Source organism: Diadema antillarum, unplaced genomic scaffold (assembly GCF_040938485.1).
Source record: "Diadema antillarum isolate AM-2024a unplaced genomic scaffold, OU_Dant_1.0 seq00000961_RagTag, whole genome shotgun sequence".
NCBI lineage: Eukaryota > Metazoa > Echinodermata > Echinoidea > Diadematoida > Diadematidae > Diadema > Diadema antillarum.
Window position 1 is genome coordinate 17,183 of NW_027271808.1, and position 19,723 is coordinate 36,905.

General features: G+C 43.9%; 2 protein-coding genes across 2 annotated transcripts; both read right to left on the reverse strand.

Moving 5' to 3' along the window:
• Window positions 1-1,310: 1,310 nt before the first annotated feature.
• Window positions 1,311-6,256, reverse strand: LOC139741881 (uncharacterized). Its single transcript, XM_071652455.1, has one exon. It carries the CDS (start codon window positions 5,790-5,792, stop codon window positions 1,311-1,313), a length of 4,482 nt encoding a protein of 1,493 aa, XP_071508556.1. The 5' UTR covers window positions 5,793-6,256.
• Window positions 6,257-7,967: 1,711 nt separating this feature from the next.
• Window positions 7,968-12,536, reverse strand: LOC139741882 (uncharacterized). The gene has a single exon (XM_071652456.1). The coding sequence runs from the start codon at window positions 12,447-12,449 to the stop codon at window positions 7,968-7,970; it is 4,482 nt and encodes a 1,493-aa protein (XP_071508557.1). The 5' UTR covers window positions 12,450-12,536.
• Between the last annotated feature and the right edge of the window lie 7,187 nt (window positions 12,537-19,723).

Here is a 19,723-nt window from a genome sequence, read left to right on the forward strand (position 1 = left end):
CACCTGCGTTGTCCACAGAGTCACCTTAATTGTCAAACTATTCGCTTCCAGAACATAACTGATTCGTGGGTGGAGCGTCCTTGTATGCGAGGTTGCTGTTCCAGCTCCAAAGTCTCGCGAGGGACCCGCGTTCCGTATTCTTTGGCGTCCAAAGTCCTCCCTAGCGAGGGGCGGACACAGTCGCTCTGCTGCGAATGCGTCGGCCTGGGAGTAGGCTCGTCCTCGGCCTCGGCGCCATCTACAAAATTATTTAAATGTAACATATACCAATGGGGTGTGTTCTAACCACACACACAAAAACATTATCAGCTTAAATCCTGACATCACAGTGAAAATTTGAGAACTGCATTATTATCCAATTAACATACAAAATTCACATAATGAAATGTTTCAAACATTGGAAATATAACAGTGCATAGCTTATCAAACATCACCGCATCGTTTTCAAAAACTGTACACCATTATAATATACTTTATCACTTATTCACGGGGTTCTCCGGGGCTATATGTGGTGCCCTGAAACACATTCACATCCTTTTACACGACAAAGCAGAAATCAAATCGCAATTTAACTTACCAATGACCGGTGTAATATAACCAAAATGCCTCTTCTTCTTGGCTACTGGAAGGTTGCAAAGGCTGTTGGAATACGCCTTCTGGCAGCAAACAAAATCTGAACTCAAATCAGCCAGTATACAGGCTGACGGTAAGGTGGACGGACGGCTCCTGGCCGCAAACGAAATTGGGCTTAGACACAAAATTATCTTGCCAACTGGCGCCTGGGTGTGGCAGGTTGGTTTCCTGCCATCACGGAGCTAACTCAATGTTCTCTCGGTGAAATCAAAATGGTGTCTGCCACGAAAAGATCCAACTCTACTGTTAAATTGCTACTCGACTACGACACTCCTTTTCGAGGCATTTGGAATATTTGATACAACTAAAAGGACTTGAACGAAAACACCTATACCGCACTCTCCCGGAACTGGAGCTATTTCCTGTCTTTTCTTTCTACATTAATTGACATGCAAAAATAAATGAACTCCTCTCGGTCATCGATGGCGCGACTTGTAAAACATTTACACCTGTCCTAGCACTTTCTCTCTCTCACTCTCGCTTTCTCTCTCGCTCACTCACTCGCACTTTTTGTCTCGTTATCCCTACCCGTAAACATGTTTGTCTAGTTGAATGACCGATAGGTGTTGTACATGAAACAACCTGGAAATGCATTTTCAATGTGACATTTCACTCCCCCTTTCGAAAAATGCATTTCATAATTAAAAGAAATTACTTATATAACACTATCTTTCTCTCTACAGCCGGCTTAGTAGGTCTGCGCCAACATTCTCGCTGCCGCGGATAGCTTCCACCCGGAATCTGTAGGGTTGCAAAGCCAGAATCCAACGCATTAGCCTCCCATTTGCAGGGCTAGCCTTGTTCATGTACACTAGTGGGTGGTGGTCGGTTTCTAGCACAAATTGTCTGCCGTACAAGTATGGTTCGAACTTCTTTACTGCCCAAACTACAGCTAAGCACTCACGTTCTATGGTTGAGTATGCTTGTTCTCGTCGAAGCAGTTTTCGGCTCGCGTAGGAGACTGGAAATCGTTCGTCTTGGTGTGTTTGGAGGAGGACTGCTCCTAGTCCAACGTTGGAGGCGTCTGTCCTGAGGATGAAGTCCTGTGACAAATCTGGCAAATGAAGGATAGGGGGGTTAGAAAGTTTTTCCTTCAGTGTTGTGAAGGCCTGCTCTTGGCTCGTTTCCCATTTTACCTTGTTTGGTTCAGCATTTCTGGTCCTGTCTGTGAGTGGTGCGGCGACGGCGGCGTAGTTCGGAATGAACTTCCGGTAGTAGTTCGCCATACCTAGAAAGGATCTGAGCTCTCGTTTGGTCTGAGGCTGACTTACCTCTTGGATGGCTTTGAGTTTTTCAGGGCGGGGTCTTACCTGTCCGTGTTCGATCACATGTCCTAGGAATTCGACGCTTGTCTGTCCGATGAAGCACTTACTTGGTCTAGCAGTGAGCTTTGCGGCTCGTAGTCGTCTGAAGAGTTCTGTGAGTGTACGTAGGTGTTCTTCCCACGTGGTCGAATAGATGAGGATGTCGTCGATGTAGTTCACCGTTCCTCCGAGTCGGTCTAGCAGTCTCCTCATCAGTCGACTGAAGGAGGCGGGAGCGTTCACTAAGCCGAAGGGCATCATTGTGAACTGAAAGAGACCATCGGGGGTAAGAAAAGCGGTTAGTGGTTTGGATTCGGCAGCCATGGGTACCTGCCAGTATCCTTTGCTGAGATCTATTTTGGTGAAGAACTTTGCATGGGCGACTTTTGTGAAGAGTTCATCTTGATCTGGTATGGGTTCAGCATCAAATACAGTCACTTTATTGAGTTTTCTGAAGTCTACACAAAACCGGTTGCTGCCATCGGGCTTTTTAACCAGTACTATGGGGGAGGCAATGGGGCTTTCTGATGGCTCAATTACTCCGAGCGATAGCATGGTTTTTACCTCTTCTCTGACTGTGTCTCTAAGAGAGTGGGGAATGGGATATGGTTTACTCTTCAGGTGTTCATTTCCTTTGAGTTTGATGTGGTGTTCGCCTAACGTGGTTCGACCGGGAAGATCAGACAGGACGTCTTTGTACTCGTTGAGGAGTTCGTTGACCTGTTCTTTCTGTGGGGAGAAAAGGGCTGAGTTAATTGAGACATCGTCGAGTGACTCTTTCGCCTGAAATGGGAAAGGCTGTAGGAGAGATGTGTTAGTTAGTGGTTGCTGCGTTTCTTCCTCGTCATCATTTTGCTCTTCGCATTCGATCACGGCGGTACAAGCAGCTTCGGCATCTGAAATAGAGGGAACATCATTTCTAGCGTGATACTTTTTCAGAAGATTGATGTGGAACACCTTTGGTTTCCCGTTGAGGTCGATCCTGTAGTCCATGGAGCTGATTTTGGAGATCACGTCAAAGGGGCCCTTCCATTGTAGAAGGAGCTTATTCCTGTCAGTTGGTAGGAGTAGGAGTACCTTGTCTCCGACTTGTAGCTCCCTGTGTTTTGCCTTCTGATTGTAGTATTTTGCATACCTGTTTGCTGATTTCTGAAGTTGAGTGTGGGCGTTGCGGCATGTCTCGTCGATCCTGTTTCGGAGATCAAGTACATAGTGGTAAGTAGACTTGGTCTCACCTGTTTCGGCTTCTCCTGTCCAGAGTTCTCTCAGGATGTCGAGGGGTCCGCGTACCTTCCGGCCGTAAAGAAGCTCGAACGGGGAGAACCCCATGCTCTCTTGTGGTGCTTCTCTCACTGCAAATAGAAGGGGAGTAATGTACCTGTCCCAGTCTTTTGGGTTTTCAGCGCACATACGTTTCAACATTTGTTTTAGAGTGCCATTGAAGCGCTCAACTAGTCCATTCGCGGCAGGGTGATATGGGGATGTAGTGAAGTGTTTGATGGAGAGTAATTTGCTTACCTCTTTCATGAGATCAGATGTGAACTGAGTCCCTTGATCGGTCAGCATTTCCTTGGGGATTTCGACTCTGGTGAAGATGCTCACTAGGGCTTCTGCAACTCTTTCTGTCTCGATGCTTGGGAGTGGGATTGCCTCGGGGTACCTAGTAGCAACATCAATAACGGTAAGTATGTACCTATTTTTCTGGTCAGTCATTGGGTGTATTGGTCCAACTATGTCTACAGCAATGCGTTCGAAGGGGACTTCGATGAGCGGCATTTTTCCGAGTGGGACCTTGGTTACACGACCTTTTGATAGTGTACGTTGGCAGACGTCACACGATCTACAGTACCTGGTAATGTCAGAGTTCATACCGGGCCAAAAGAAATTGGTAAGTATCTTTTCTGTTGTCTTTTTGGTACCTTGATGCCCTCCGAGTATGTTTTCATGGGCTGTTTGCATAACCTGTTTGCGGTATTGTTTTGGTACTACCACTTGTGTGATTGTTGTGTCGGGGTCCATTTGGGGAGAGTGGAATGAGCGATACAGCATTCCGTCTTTGTAAAAGAAGGAAGAGAGACCGTTATTGCGACTTACCTTCTCTGAACGAGTATCGGCGAGTTCTCGCAGGCGGTGTAATGTTTCATCCTTCTGTTGTGCCTCTTTGAGAGCTGTTGGAGTCACGATATCTTCCATTGGGTGTGGGGTTCTGAGAGGACGAAATGGCTTACCGTCTCGTTGAGCCTGGGCTCTCGTCTGTACTGCGCCGACAGGCATTGGTGTAGCCGTCCAGTCAGGATCTGGGTTGTCTGGTTCTCTTACTCCGGGTAGGTTACCTAAAATCAGGTCATAGAGTGGAGTTTTCATGCACAATGCGTTAACTTTTCCTACGTAGAAGGGAGTGTCAACATCTATTCTAGCGACGGGGAGAGTTTTCACTGTGCCGTCAATCAGCACGCAAGTACTTTCTTCACCTGTCATTTGGGTTGGCTGGACAAGATCTTGTTTAATGACAGCTCCGCTGCAGCCGCTGTCTCTGAGAACAGAAATTTGATTGTTATTGACTAGTCCGTTAGTAACTGGCATTTGTCTGACCACATGTTCTTTGGTGCATGCTGCACTCATCAACGGCAAGGAGTGTCCACATTTGAATTGGATATGGTCTGTGGTGGATTCTAGCTTGGGGGCATTGAGTGGCATCCGAACCATCATACAAGAAGCCTCAATTTTGACCTTTGTGTTAGTGCAAGCTGGACATTGACAGGGAGTATGTGGATTTGGTTCTACCTGATCGGGTTCCAATGAAGCCAGGTTGTGTTCCGAGATAGGGGGGTTTCCTTGCTCTGGATCCTGGGCGAGGACTAGACCTGCCGATTTCATGGGGGAGAAAGGACAATAGTTAGCAATGTGACCTGGTTTGTGGCATATGAAACACGTTCTGCCTCTGTTTCCCTGTTTTGTACAATCACGGGCAAGGTGACCGTGTTGGTGGCAGTTGTAACATTTGGGTTGAGATGGGGGCCTATTTCCTGAAATGTTATTTGGAGGGATTTTACCTTCAGGTCTGGTGTTGCTCCGTGGCATCTGTCCCACGTGTGTCTGGATGTTCCTTTGTGCCGGTGGGGGTGGTTTGAAGGTGCCTCCTCTGGCGTCTAAGTACTGCTCAGCTAGTTTCACCACGTCCTTCGAAGTCTCGGGCTGCCGTTCCTTCAGGAAGATGGCCAGCTCTCGATGACACCCACTGATGAGCTGCTCCCGGAGGAGTAGATCTGCCAGCTCCTCGAAGGTGTGCTCTATACCAGAGAGGCTTACCCACCTGTTCAAGTAGTTCTCTAGTCGGTTTGCATACTGGGATGCCGTTTCTCCTGTTGTCGGTTTGCCTGAAAAAAACTTGGAGCGAAATCCTTCTGCAGTGAGCTGAAAGGATTTCAAGAGTGCATGTTTCAAAGTGTCATAATCATTGGATTCCGCACTTGACAATCTAGAGTGGACATCAAGAGCCTTACCTGTAAGCAGTGTGCTTAAGTTGAGTGCCCAGTCTGTAGTTGGCCAGTTTTGATTTTTGGCATATCGTTCGAACCGCTGTAGATAGGCATCTATGTTATCTTTGTCTTCCTGAAATAGAGGCAATTTTGGAGATCGAGCTTTGCACCCATTAGAACTTGATTCGCTTTTGGTTTGCTTTTCACGCGCTATCGCCAATTGTAGCTCGGCTGTTTCTCTTTCCTGTCGCCTTAACTCTAACATGTCCGCTCTTTCCTCTCTGAGTCTCTTTTGCTCGTCAGTAACAAACTGCCTAAGCTCCTCTCCACTGAATCCGAACTTTTCTCCAATTTCAGTTAACTTAGCTAGCTCCATTCTGAATTACCTGAGCACTTATAATACAAAAATGTATTCAGATCAGTTCAGATCATGTACACAATGAATATACAACGGTGCACCTATAGATAGTACATACATAGATACATACATAGATAGTACATACATACAAATGTAGAGGAAACAAAAAAATCACAAGTTTTCCTCAACCTTTTTCTTTACTCTGTTTTCTCCGTTTATATACCCATGTGACTTCGAATGGCACGAGTTATACTCCCGGACAAGCCCCCAGAAAATGTCACATGGGCGGACTTAAATAATACTCAATCACACTCGTGCCATTCACTTTAATGTACAATTTAATAAACCATTTGTAGAATATTTACAAGACTGAAATCAAGGAGTTGTGACCAACATAAAATGCAAAATCAAAATTCTGAGTGAGATAAATTAAATTACAATACTCTTATATTCGACAACCATGTGAACGGGACCCTGTCTTGGTCCGGTTCCACCTGTACTTTTGGCTTGACACTTCTTCAGAATAATTATAACAGCTTCACTATTAATTCGTTATCCCTGACAATACACTATCTGCTATCAAGCGCAACACTATATGGTTCACACCACCGTAGTGCTGATCCTGAGATGACCAGCCTGCACGCACGACGGTTTACCGCGGTTATAACACTTGCCTTCAATTACACTGCTTCCGTTTACATCCGGGTTCTGTGTTAACCCGCAACTATCATGGAGTGTATAAATACCAACATTCGAATTATGTGCACATCATATTCATCCTTTTACCAATTTAACATGACCTTCACCTCTCTACTTCGGCGACACTTCCTCGTCATAACCAATCATATCAACAGGGTGTCATGCACCCGCCAGGTTCATCGCTCACCTGCGTTGTCCACAGAGTCACCTTAATTGTCAAACTATTCGCTTCCAGAACATAACTGATTCGTGGGTGGAGCGTCCTTGTATGCGAGGTTGCTGTTCCAGCTCCAAAGTCTCGCGAGGGACCCGCGTTCCGTATTCTTTGGCGTCCAAAGTCCTCCCTAGCGAGGGGCGGACACAGTCGCTCTGCTGCGAATGCGTCGGCCTGGGAGTAGGCTCGTCCTCGGCCTCGGCGCCATCTACAAAATTATTTAAATGCAACATATACCAATGGGGTGTGTTCTAACCACACACACAAAAACATTATCAGCTTAAATCCTGACATCACAGTGAAAATTTGAGAACTGCATTATTATCCAATTAACATACAAAATTCACATAATGAAATGTTTCAAACATTGGAAATATAACAGTGCATAGCTTATCAAACATCACCGCATCGTTTTCAAAAACTGTACACCATTATAATATACTTTATCACTTATTCACGGGGTTCTCCGGGGCTATATGTGGTGCCCTGAAACACATTCACATCCTTTTACACGACAAAGCAGAAATCAAATCGCAATTTAACTTACCAATGACCGGTGTAATATAACCAAAATGCCTCTTCTTCTTGGCTACTGGAAGGCTGCAAAGGCTGTTGGAATACGCCTTCTGGCAGCAAACAAAATCTGAACTCAAATCAGCCAGTATACAGGCTGACGGTAAGGTGGACGGACGGCTCCTGGCCGCAAACGAAATTGGGCTTAGACACAAAATTATCTTGCCAACTGGCGCCTGGGTGTGGCAGGTTGGTTTCCTGCCATCACGGAGCTAACTCAATGTTCTCTCGGTGAAATCAAAATGGTGTCTGCCACGAAAAGATCCAACTCTACTGTTAAATTGCTACTCGACTACGACACTCCTTTTCGAGGCATTTGGAATATTTGATACAACTAAAAGGACTTGAACGAAAACACCTATACCGCACTCTCCCGGAACTGGAGCTATTTCCTGTCTTTTCTTTCTACATTAATTGACATGCAAAAATAAATGAACTCCTCTCGGTCATCGATGGCGCGACTTGTAAAACATTTACACCTGTCCTAGCACTTTCTCTCTCTCACTCTCGCTTTCTCTCTCGCTCACTCACTCGCACTTTTTGTCTCGTTATCCCTACCCGTAAACATGTTTGTCTAGTTGAATGACCGATAGGTGTTGTACATGAAACAACCTGGAAATGCATTTTCAATGTGACATTTCACTCCCCCTTTCGAAAAATGCATTTCATAATTAAAAGAAATTACTTATATAACACTATCTTTCTCTCTACAGCCGGCTTAGTAGGTCTGCGCCAACATTCTCGCTGCCGCGGATAGCTTCCACCCGGAATCTGTAGGGTTGCAAAGCCAGAATCCAACGCATTAGCCTCCCATTTGCAGGGCTAGCCTTGTTCATGTACACTAGTGGGTGGTGGTCGGTTTCTAGCACAAATTGTCTGCCGTACAAGTATGGTTCGAACTTCTTTACTGCCCAAACTACAGCTAAGCACTCACGTTCTATGGTTGAGTATGCTTGTTCTCGTCGAAGCAGTTTTCGGCTCGCGTAGGAGACTGGAAATCGTTCGTCTTGGTGTGTTTGGAGGAGGACTGCTCCTAGTCCAACGTTGGAGGCGTCTGTCCTGAGGATGAAGTCCTGTGACAAATCTGGCAAATGAAGGATAGGGGGGTTAGAAAGTTTTTCCTTCAGTGTTGTGAAGGCCTGCTCTTGGCTCGTTTCCCATTTTACCTTGTTTGGTTCAGCATTTCTGGTCCTGTCTGTGAGTGGTGCGGCGACGGCGGCGTAGTTCGGAATGAACTTCCGGTAGTAGTTCGCCATACCTAGAAAGGATCTGAGCTCTCGTTTGGTCTGAGGCTGACTTACCTCTTGGATGGCTTTGAGTTTTTCAGGGCGGGGTCTTACCTGTCCGTGTTCGATCACATGTCCTAGGAATTCGACGCTTGTCTGTCCGATGAAGCACTTACTTGGTCTAGCAGTGAGCTTTGCGGCTCGTAGTCGTCTGAAGAGTTCTGTGAGTGTACGTAGGTGTTCTTCCCACGTGGTCGAATAGATGAGGATGTCGTCGATGTAGTTCACCGTTCCTCCGAGTCGGTCTAGCAGTCTCCTCATCAGTCGACTGAAGGAGGCGGGAGCGTTCACTAAGCCGAAGGGCATCATTGTGAACTGAAAGAGACCATCGGGGGTAAGAAAAGCGGTTAGTGGTTTGGATTCGGCAGCCATGGGTACCTGCCAGTATCCTTTGCTGAGATCTATTTTGGTGAAGAACTTTGCATGGGCGACTTTTGTGAAGAGTTCATCTTGATCTGGTATGGGTTCAGCATCAAATACAGTCACTTTATTGAGTTTTCTGAAGTCTACACAAAACCGGTTGCTGCCATCGGGCTTTTTAACCAGTACTATGGGGGAGGCAATGGGGCTTTCTGATGGCTCAATTACTCCGAGCGATAGCATGGTTTTTACCTCTTCTCTGACTGTGTCTCTAAGAGAGTGGGGAATGGGATATGGTTTACTCTTCAGGTGTTCATTTCCTTTGAGTTTGATGTGGTGTTCGCCTAACGTGGTTCGACCGGGAAGATCAGACAGGACGTCTTTGTACTCGTTGAGGAGTTCGTTGACCTGTTCTTTCTGTGGGGAGGAAAGGGCTGAGTTAATTGAGACATCGTCGAGTGACTCTTTCGCCTGAAATGGGAAAGGCTGTAGGAGAGATGTGTTAGTTAGTGGTTGCTGCGTTTCTTCCTCGTCATCATTTTGCTCTTCGCATTCGATCACGGCGGTACAAGCAGCTTCGGCATCTGAAATAGAGGGAACATCATTTCTAGCGTGATACTTTTTCAGAAGATTGATGTGGAACACCTTTGGTTTCCCGTTGAGGTCGATCCTGTAGTCCATGGAGCTGATTTTGGAGATCACGTCAAAGGGGCCCTTCCATTGTAGAAGGAGCTTATTCCTGTCAGTTGGTAGGAGTAGGAGTACCTTGTCTCCGACTTGTAGCTCCCTGTGTTTTGCCTTCTGATTGTAGTATTTTGCATACCTGTTTGCTGATTTCTGAAGTTGAGTGTGGGCGTTGCGGCATGTCTCGTCGATCCTGTTTCGGAGATCAAGTACATAGTGGTAAGTAGACTTGGTCTCACCTGTTTCGGCTTCTCCTGTCCAGAGTTCTCTCAGGATGTCGAGGGGTCCGCGTACCTTCCGGCCGTAAAGAAGCTCGAACGGGGAGAACCCCATGCTCTCTTGTGGTGCTTCTCTCACTGCAAATAGAAGGGGAGTAATGTACCTGTCCCAGTCTTTTGGGTTTTCAGCGCACATACGTTTCAACATTTGTTTTAGAGTGCCATTGAAGCGCTCAACTAGTCCATTCGCGGCAGGGTGATATGGGGATGTAGTGAAGTGTTTGATGGAGAGTAATTTGCTTACCTCTTTCATGAGATCAGATGTGAACTGAGTCCCTTGATCGGTCAGCATTTCCTTGGGGATTTCGACTCTGGTGAAGATGCTCACTAGGGCTTCTGCAACTCTTTCTGTCTCGATGCTTGGGAGTGGGATTGCCTCGGGGTACCTAGTAGCAACATCAATAACGGTAAGTATGTACCTATTTTTCTGGTCAGTCATTGGGTGTATTGGTCCAACTATGTCTACAGCAATGCGTTCGAAGGGGACTTCGATGAGCGGCATTTTTCCGAGTGGGACCTTGGTTACACGACCTTTTGATAGTGTACGTTGGCAGACGTCACACGATCTACAGTACCTGGTAATGTCAGAGTTCATACCGGGCCAAAAGAAATTGGTAAGTATCTTTTCTGTTGTCTTTTTGGTACCTTGATGCCCTCCGAGTATGTTTTCATGGGCTGTTTGCATAACCTGTTTGCGGTATTGTTTTGGTACTACCACTTGTGTGATTGTTGTGTCGGGGTCCATTTGGGGAGAGTGGAATGAGCGATACAGCATTCCGTCTTTGTAAAAGAAGGAAGAGAGACCGTTATTGCGACTTACCTTCTCTGAACGAGTATCGGCGAGTTCTCGCAGGCGGTGTAATGTTTCATCCTTCTGTTGTGCCTCTTTGAGAGCTGTTGGAGTCACGATATCTTCCATTGGGTGTGGGGTTCTGAGAGGACGAAATGGCTTACCGTCTCGTTGAGCCTGGGCTCTCGTCTGTACTGCGCCGACAGGCATTGGTGTAGCCGTCCAGTCAGGATCTGGGTTGTCTGGTTCTCTTACTCCGGGTAGGTTACCTAAAATCAGGTCATAGAGTGGAGTTTTCATGCACAATGCGTTAACTTTTCCTACGTAGAAGGGAGTGTCAACATCTATTCTAGCGACGGGGAGAGTTTTCACTGTGCCGTCAATCAGCACGCAAGTACTTTCTTCACCTGTCATTTGGTTTGGCTGGACAAGATCTTGTTTAATGACAGCTCCGCTGCAGCCGCTGTCTCTGAGAACAGAAATTTGATTGTTATTGACTAGTCCGTTAGTAACTGGCATTTGTCTGACCACATGTTCTTTGGTGCATGCTGCACTCATCAACGGCAAGGAGTGTCCACATTTGAATTGGATATGGTCTGTGGTGGATTCTAGCTTGGGGGCATTGAGTGGCATCCGAACCATCATACAAGAAGCCTCAATTTTGACCTTTGTGTTAGTGCAAGCTGGACATTGACAGGGAGTATGTGGATTTGGTTCTACCTGATCGGGTTCCAATGAAGCCAGGTTGTGTTCCGAGATAGGGGGGTTTCCTTGCTCTGGATCCTGGGCGAGGACTAGACCTGCCGATTTCATGGGGGAGAAAGGACAATAGTTAGCAATGTGACCTGGTTTGTGGCATATGAAACACGTTCTGCCTCTGTTTCCCTGTTTTGTACAATCACGGGCAAGGTGACCGTGTTGGTGGCAGTTGTAACATTTGGGTTGAGATGGGGGCCTATTTCCTGAAATGTTATTTGGAGGGATTTTACCTTCAGGTCTGGTGTTGCTCCGTGGCATCTGTCCCACGTGTGTCTGGATGTTCCTTTGTGCCGGTGGGGGTGGTTTGAAGGTGCCTCCTCTGGCGTCTAAGTACTGCTCAGCTAGTTTCACCACGTCCTTCGAAGTCTCGGGCTGCCGTTCCTTCAGGAAGATGGCCAGCTCTCGATGACACCCACTGATGAGCTGCTCCCGGAGGAGTAGATCTGCCAGCTCCTCGAAGGTGTGCTCTATACCAGAGAGGCTTACCCACCTGTTCAAGTAGTTCTCTAGTCGGTTTGCATACTGGGATGCCGTTTCTCCTGTTGTCGGTTTGCCTGAAAAAAACTTGGAGCGAAATCCTTCTGCAGTGAGCTGAAAGGATTTCAAGAGTGCATGTTTCAAAGTGTCATAATCATTGGATTCCGCACTTGACAATCTAGAGTGGACATCAAGAGCCTTACCTGTAAGCAGTGTGCTTAAGTTGAGTGCCCAGTCTGTAGTTGGCCAGTTTTGATTTTTGGCATATCGTTCGAACCGCTGTAGATAGGCATCTATGTTATCTTTGTCTTCCTGAAATAGAGGCAATTTTGGAGATCGAGCTTTGCACCCATTAGAACTTGATTCGCTTTTGGTTTGCTTTTCACGCGCTATCGCCAATTGTAGCTCGGCTGTTTCTCTTTCCTGTCGCCTTAACTCTAACATGTCCGCTCTTTCCTCTCTGAGTCTCTTTTGCTCGTCAGTAACAAACTGCCTAAGCTCCTCTCCACTGAATCCGAACTTTTCTCCAATTTCAGTTAACTTAGCTAGCTCCATTCTGAATTACCTGAGCACTTATAATACAAAAATGTATTCAGATCAGTTCAGATCATGTACACAATGAATATACAACGGTGCACCTATAGATAGTACATACATAGATACATACATAGATAGTACATACATACAAATGTAGAGGAAACAAAACAAATCACAAGTTTTCCTCAACCTTTTTCTTTACTCTGTTTTCTCCGTTTATATACCCATGTGACTTCGAATGGCACGAGTTATACTCCCGGACAAGCCCCCAGAAAATGTCACATGGGCGGACTTAAATAATACTCAATCACACTCGTGCCATTCACTTTAATGTACAATTTAATAAACCATTTGTAGAATATTTACAAGACTGAAATCAAGGAGTTGTGACCAACATAAAATGCAAAATCAAAATTCTGAGTGAGATAAATTAAATTACAATACTCTTATATTCGACAACCATGTGAACGGGACCCTGTCTTGGTCCGGTTCCACCTGTACTTTTGGCTTGACACTTCTTCAGAATAATTATAACAGCTTCACTATTAATTCGTTATCCCTGACAATACACTATCTGCTATCAAGCGCAACACTATATGGTTCACACCACCGTAGTGCTGATCCTGAGATGACCAGCCTGCACGCACGACGGTTTACCGCGGTTATAACACTTGCCTTCAATTACACTGCTTCCGTTTACATCCGGGTTCTGTGTTAACCCGCAACTCTCATGGAGTGTATAAATACCAACATTCGAATTATGTGCACATCATATTCATCCTTTTACCAATTTAACATGACCTTCACCTCTCTACTTCGGCGACACTTCCTCGTCGTAACCAATCATATCAACAGGGTGTCATGCACCCGCCAGGTTCATCGCTCACCTGCGTTGTCCACAGAGTCACCTTAATTGTCAAACTATTCGCTTCCAGAACATAACTGATTCGTGGGTGGAGCGTCCTTGTATGCGAGGTTGCTGTTCCAGCTCCAAAGTCTCGCGAGGGACCCGCGTTCCGTATTCATTGGCGTCAAAAGTTCTCCCTAGCGAGGGGCGGGCACAGTCGCTCCGCTGCGAATGCGTCGGCCTGGGAGTAGATTCGACCTCGGCCTCGGCGCCATCTACAAAAATTATTTAAATGCAACATATACCAATGGGGTGTGTTCTAACCACACACACAAAAACATTATCAGCTTAAATCCTGACATCACAGTGAAAATTTGAGAACTGCATTATTACCAATTAACATACAAAATTCACATAATGAAATGTTTCAAACATTGGAAATATAACAGTGCATAGCTTATCAAACATCACCGCATCGTTTTCAAAAACTGTACACCATTATAATATACTTTATCACTTATTCACGGGGTTCTCCGGGGCTATATGTGGTGCCCTGAAACACATTCACATCCTTTTACACGACAAAGCAGAAATCAAATCGCAATTTAACTTACCAATGACCGGTGTAATATGACCAAAATGCCTCTTCTTCTTGTCTACTGGGAGGCTGCAAAGGCTGTTGGAATACGCCTTCTGGCAGCAAACAAAATCTGAACTCAAATCAGCCAGTATACAGGCTGACGGTAAGGTGGACGGACGGCTCCTGGCCGCAAACGAAATTGGGCTTAGACACAAAATTATCTTGCCAACTGGCGCCTGGGTGTGGCAGGTTGGTTTTCTGCCATCACGGAGCTAACTCAATGTTCTCTCGGTGAAATCAAAATGGTGTCTGCCACGAAAAGATCCAACTCTACTGTTAAATTGCTACTCGACTACGACACTCCTTTTCGAGGCATTTGGAATATTTGATACAACTAAAAGGACTTGAACGAAAACACCTATACCGCACTCTCCCGGAACTGGAGCTATTTCCTGTCTTTTCTTTCTACATTAATTGACATGCAAAAATAAATGAACTCCTCTCGGTCATCGATGGCGCGACTTGTAAAACATTTACACCTGTCCTATCACTTTCTCTCTCTCGCTCTCGCTTTCTCTCTCGCTCCCTCACTCGCACTTTTTGTCTCGTTATCCCTACCCGTAAACATGTTTGTCTAGTTGAATGACCGGTAGGTGTTGTACATGAAACAACCTGGAAATGCATTTTCAATGTGACAGCAATAATCCATCATGCTGAAATCAATATCGCCACATTTCTTTTTGTTTGTTTTTTGTTCCTACATCTTTTTCTTGGGAGAATTTCAAGGGGGGATATTTGTACAGGCCATCCCCCTCCAAAAGTGGGGGGATATATCCCCCCCATCCCCCCGGGATTTACGCCCATGATATATATATATATATATATGTGTGTGTGTGTGTGTGTGTGTGTTTGTGTTTGTGTGTGTGTGTGTGTTTGTTTTGTGTGTGCGAGAGTGGTATCTTATTTGTTCAAGCATGTACTATTGGACGTGCAGTAAGATAAGCAGCAAACTGGTGCCGATTAAGATAAAAGCAGGGAGAAAAGATTGAATATATCATGGGCCATCTAGGTTCACAATGTGTTTGGAACATGACAAAGGATGTATGTGGGGGGGGGGAGGGATATCCCGTCCTATACCCTTACCCTTTACCTCTCCCTCCATATTGACTTTAGAACACTTTTTGCATTGTCTGATTTCAAGATACTTTTCTAAAGAGTGCGCTCTCTGATGTGAGGGGGGGGGGTATCTACCTCTAATCTTCTCCGGGTCTTGCTTGGTCCCCCTCCGTAGACAAAGTACTCTAAATATTAGGGATTGACAATTTTTCGAACATTCCATAAAATTTGTGCCTGAGATCTTTTCATAAATTCAAGAAAGGCAAAGGCTCCTTAGTGAGTGTGTGTGTGGGGGGGGGGGGGAGGTAGCCCTCCAAACCCCCCCCCCCCACCCATGTTCGGTCCACCTTCAAAGACGTACGTAGAACACACTGACGACGCACACGCGGAACAGAAGGTGACAGATACCTAGATATTCTAAAATTTTGACGTTATAGATAAAAACAATTTCCAAATATTCTATCTAAAGCGTGCATCAGATAGTTGAATTTCAATTCTGAACATCCAAAATCCCCCTTTTTGGGATCGGGGTGGGAGCTTCTACTGCACCCCCTCCCCCCCCCCCCCCCCCCCCCCCCCCCGCTGATCGGTCGCTCCGCTCCCACCATGCTCGCACATTTAATTCTTTTCAGTCCCTCCACTCAAGCCCCCCCCCCCCCCCCCCCGGCACCCGGCGATCCTGAAACGCATAATAGCTGTCGTGCACGCTAAACTGCATCGTATTGTTCTTCCTGTTTTCTATGCGCTTGATAACGTGCGCATCGGTCTTGGTTTTCGAAGGGAGAGCTGGATCCCAGCCCGTGAAAAGGACTTCACCTGGAAGATCTGATCTACTGGTGATTATCTCACTTTTGAAGCTCAAGCACTCCGCTCGAGTCTGTTTGCCCCGACACTGCCGGGTAAGATGAAGAACTGTAAGACGTTTCTAAATTGGGGCTATGCCTGTATGGTGGCTAAATTTGTGTGCCTAATGTTGAGCACGGGCGTCGTGAAGTCTTTCGGCATATTTATTCCGCACCTTGTCGCACAACTCGGGTCTACCAATGCCGTGGTTGGACTGATTTGCGGCCTTCCAGAGTCACTCGGAAGTCTGCTAGGTAATTCAGTTCAATCTTATATGACTTTATCTTCATGCATAATAAGCTTGGGCAAGTTTTCAGCAAACTCTATTATGTAAACGAACAAACTAACAAAACATTATAGATGTCAACGAATGTTTGCATAATGTTACCTGTAATTGACACAAGTAAATATACTTTATGTGGGCCTAAGAGGGAATGCGTTGCAATGTTTTGTTTTGTATTTGTTTTTGTTTTGTATTTGTTTGTTTGTTGTTGGTTGTTGTTGTTGTTGTTGTTTTGTTTTGTTTTTTTTTTTGTTTTTGTTTTTGTTTTTTTTTTTTTTTGGGGGGGGGGGGTCATAGTTTTATATATCTGCGTGTGAAACAAGATATTTCCAGGAATCAATAATTGTCAATAGTTGATGATCTACAATTACTTTAAATCTCAAAAAATCCTTGAACACAATTTAATATACATTTGTTTTCAATGATAACTATACACACAGTCATTGTCTATTCATCATGACATATGTATTTTCTTTTTCGTTCATGTTTCTTTGGTTTTGCATTGTTCTAATGTTATTATTTTTTTCATTTTTTGTAAAAAGAGCACCAGTGCGCTTAGAAACACCCGCATAAAGAGCTATATAGATACAATTATCATTATCATTATTATTATCATCATTATTGAGAGATAAACCTTATCAAAATTGAATAATTCCTTGTTTGAATGGCGTTTAAGGGATGGTATGATTTTGGTCGAGACTGGGAATTCTTTTGCGAGATGGTTAGAAACCAATTATGAAATTAAACAGCATAATTCAAAGAGGAATTCAAAGTTTATTTGATGAAAATCAGTTTTGGAAAGGTCTTTTTTTAAAGATATCCCAGCCATTTCAAAACCAATTTTCATGAAATAAACTTTGAATTCGTCTCAGAATAATTAATGCTATACCTAATGTTTCATGAGAGGTTTTCCATTACCTCACAAAAACACTGGAGAAATGAAGCGCCATCTCAACAAAATCTATACCATCCCTTTAGTCCATTTTATAGCATGAAAATATGGATTCATACCACAATATATTTAGATTGTTGTTCATATTCTGCTACATCTATTTCTATGGCTTTGTATCACAAAGGAGAGGTCCTTGGTTGTTCATATTGACTCTGAGTTATATTGCGAGATATCACTGGTCACACTGCATTTATACATGCAGTTTCACCGATCAACCGTGAATACTCAAACAGGAGACGAAAAACATAACCCCGATACTCTCTGTCAGTGGAGCATTTATCGTCTCGCCCCTGCTATAGTCCAAGAGCATTAGGTCAAAAAAGGCCTAAGCCTGGACATTTTTGGTAACAAGCTGATTTTTTTCAAGATAGGTCCAGAAAAATGTCTAGAATAACATACTAAAAGTCCTCATGAATCCTCTTTGAGCGTTTTCCGCAATCCAGATGGCGTCCAAAATGGCCGCCATTTCCAAAAATTCTTATTACTTTTCAACCAGAGAACCCAAATACAAAATTTAAATGTCTAAATATATGTTTTGAAGCATGAAGAACTCAATAAAACACATATCAATAGATGTTGATGCACGCAAGTACCGAAATCCAAGATGGCGTCCAAAATGGCCGTCATTTTCTGAAATTCTTATAGCTTTTCAGTCAGGTAACCCAATACGAAATTTAAATGTCTAAATATATGTTTTGAAGCATGAAGAACTCAATGAAACACATATCAAGAGATTTTGATGCACGCAGGTACCGAAATCCAAGATGGCGTCCAAAATGGCCGCCGTTTTCTGAAATTGTTATAGCTTTTCAGCCAGGTAACCTAAATACAAAATTTAAGTGTCTAGATATATGTTTTGAAGGATGAAGAACTCAATAAAATACATATTAAGAGATGTTGACGCACACAAGTACCGTAATCCAATATGGCAACCAAAATGGCCGCCATTTCCTGAAATTCTTATAACCTTTCAACTAGAGAACCCAATACACAATTTAAGTGTCTTTACAAGTTTCGAAACATGAATAACTCATTAAAATACATATTAAGAGATTTAGACGCACGCATGTACCGATTTTAACGCTCGAGCTCTTCCTAATATGGAAAATGGGGTGCAAAATGTCACAATTTTATCTCACAATTATGTAAAGAAATGTCAAAAATATTTTATAAGAAACTTTTTATTTAAAATATAGTTCTTATGTGTAAAGTATACAAATAATAGCATTTGCATGTTAACCTCAAGGAGTGTGTCCTTGTTACGAGAGAAATATTTCACCAACAGATTTGTTGCTAAACAGAAAGCCTACTAGAAGGCTATATCTGTTTACCACATGGTCTATTTTCGTCACCTTAAGCACATGAGATGAAAATTTAGCGCTAGCCCCTTTTTATTTTAGCGTCTATGAAAGTGTATATATGGTAATCTAATTTTTAGTGGGCTTCCAGACTTCTTCCACTTTATTATCTTTTGTATCCAGACTTCTTCCACTTTGTTATCTTTTGTATCTACGATGATTCAATTCCATCAATGTTCTTCTCCAGAGGGGCCCACACACTACAAGCTCTGTCTTTTTAGTGGGTCCCTCCATTTTTCGCACGGTATACATGTACTTCATTTCGATCACTTCTGTTTCTTTTTTACTATACAATGTATGATTACTAAAGGTCCTCAATTATTGTACAGTCTTTTCATTTCACTATGTTCTATTTACCTTGTTCTCTGTTATCAAAAGAAGTGAAACATATGTTATGTCGGAAAATGAAATAAACTTTGAATTGAATTGAATTGAATTATTACCAATGCATTTGATGTCTACCATGAGGTGAGTTCCAGTTGAAACTGTCAGCTACCACTTGAGAAGTAAAAACAATTCTTTGAAAAGTAAAGTTACTGGTACATGGAGGAGGGATACTCCTCTACCACACGAGGGACCTTTTTTCTTTCTTGTTTTTACTCGAAAGTGAAATGCATAGTGCAAACGTTTGGTAAGATATTGAATTATTTCCATCAAAGAGTAGGAAATTGGATATAAAGTAGTATTCAGGGAAATGGGCAATATGATTATGGAAGGGTGTGGAAGGGGGGGGGGTCCCCTCCCCCTCCCCCCTCCAACATGAGGGAGATTTTGCATTTTCAGACCTGATATTCAGACATCTGATCAAAGAGCTACGAGCTCCTTGATCTGATGCACCCTATTGGTGAAATATTAGATTTTTGTTTCCATCAAAAAAGGAACAAACAGATATACAATCATGGAAGTGCGCTGTTATAGGGTTGCCTGCTCCCACACGAGGGAAAATTTCGTATTTTCGGACTAGAAATTCACAGAGCTGTTGCATCCATTTGGTGAAGTACCCGATATTTGTTTTTCTACTTGAAAACGTTAGGAAAAATATATATTCAGGAAAGTGTCGGGGAGGGAGAAGTGTGAGAGGAGAATACTCCTTCCCATACCTCGGAAATCTTTGGATTTTCCAATTTGAAATTCAGAGATTTAGCGCACTCTTTGGTGAAATATCTGAGATTTGTTTTTGTCCTAAAAGTAAGAAAATATGAAGAGTTTGTTCGCAAAAACCGATAAGTCTATATATTTGCCAAATGGAGATATTTGCGATTAAAGGTCAAGAAAAATAAAGAGAATAATGAGAAAATGTTTGCTTCTTTTTA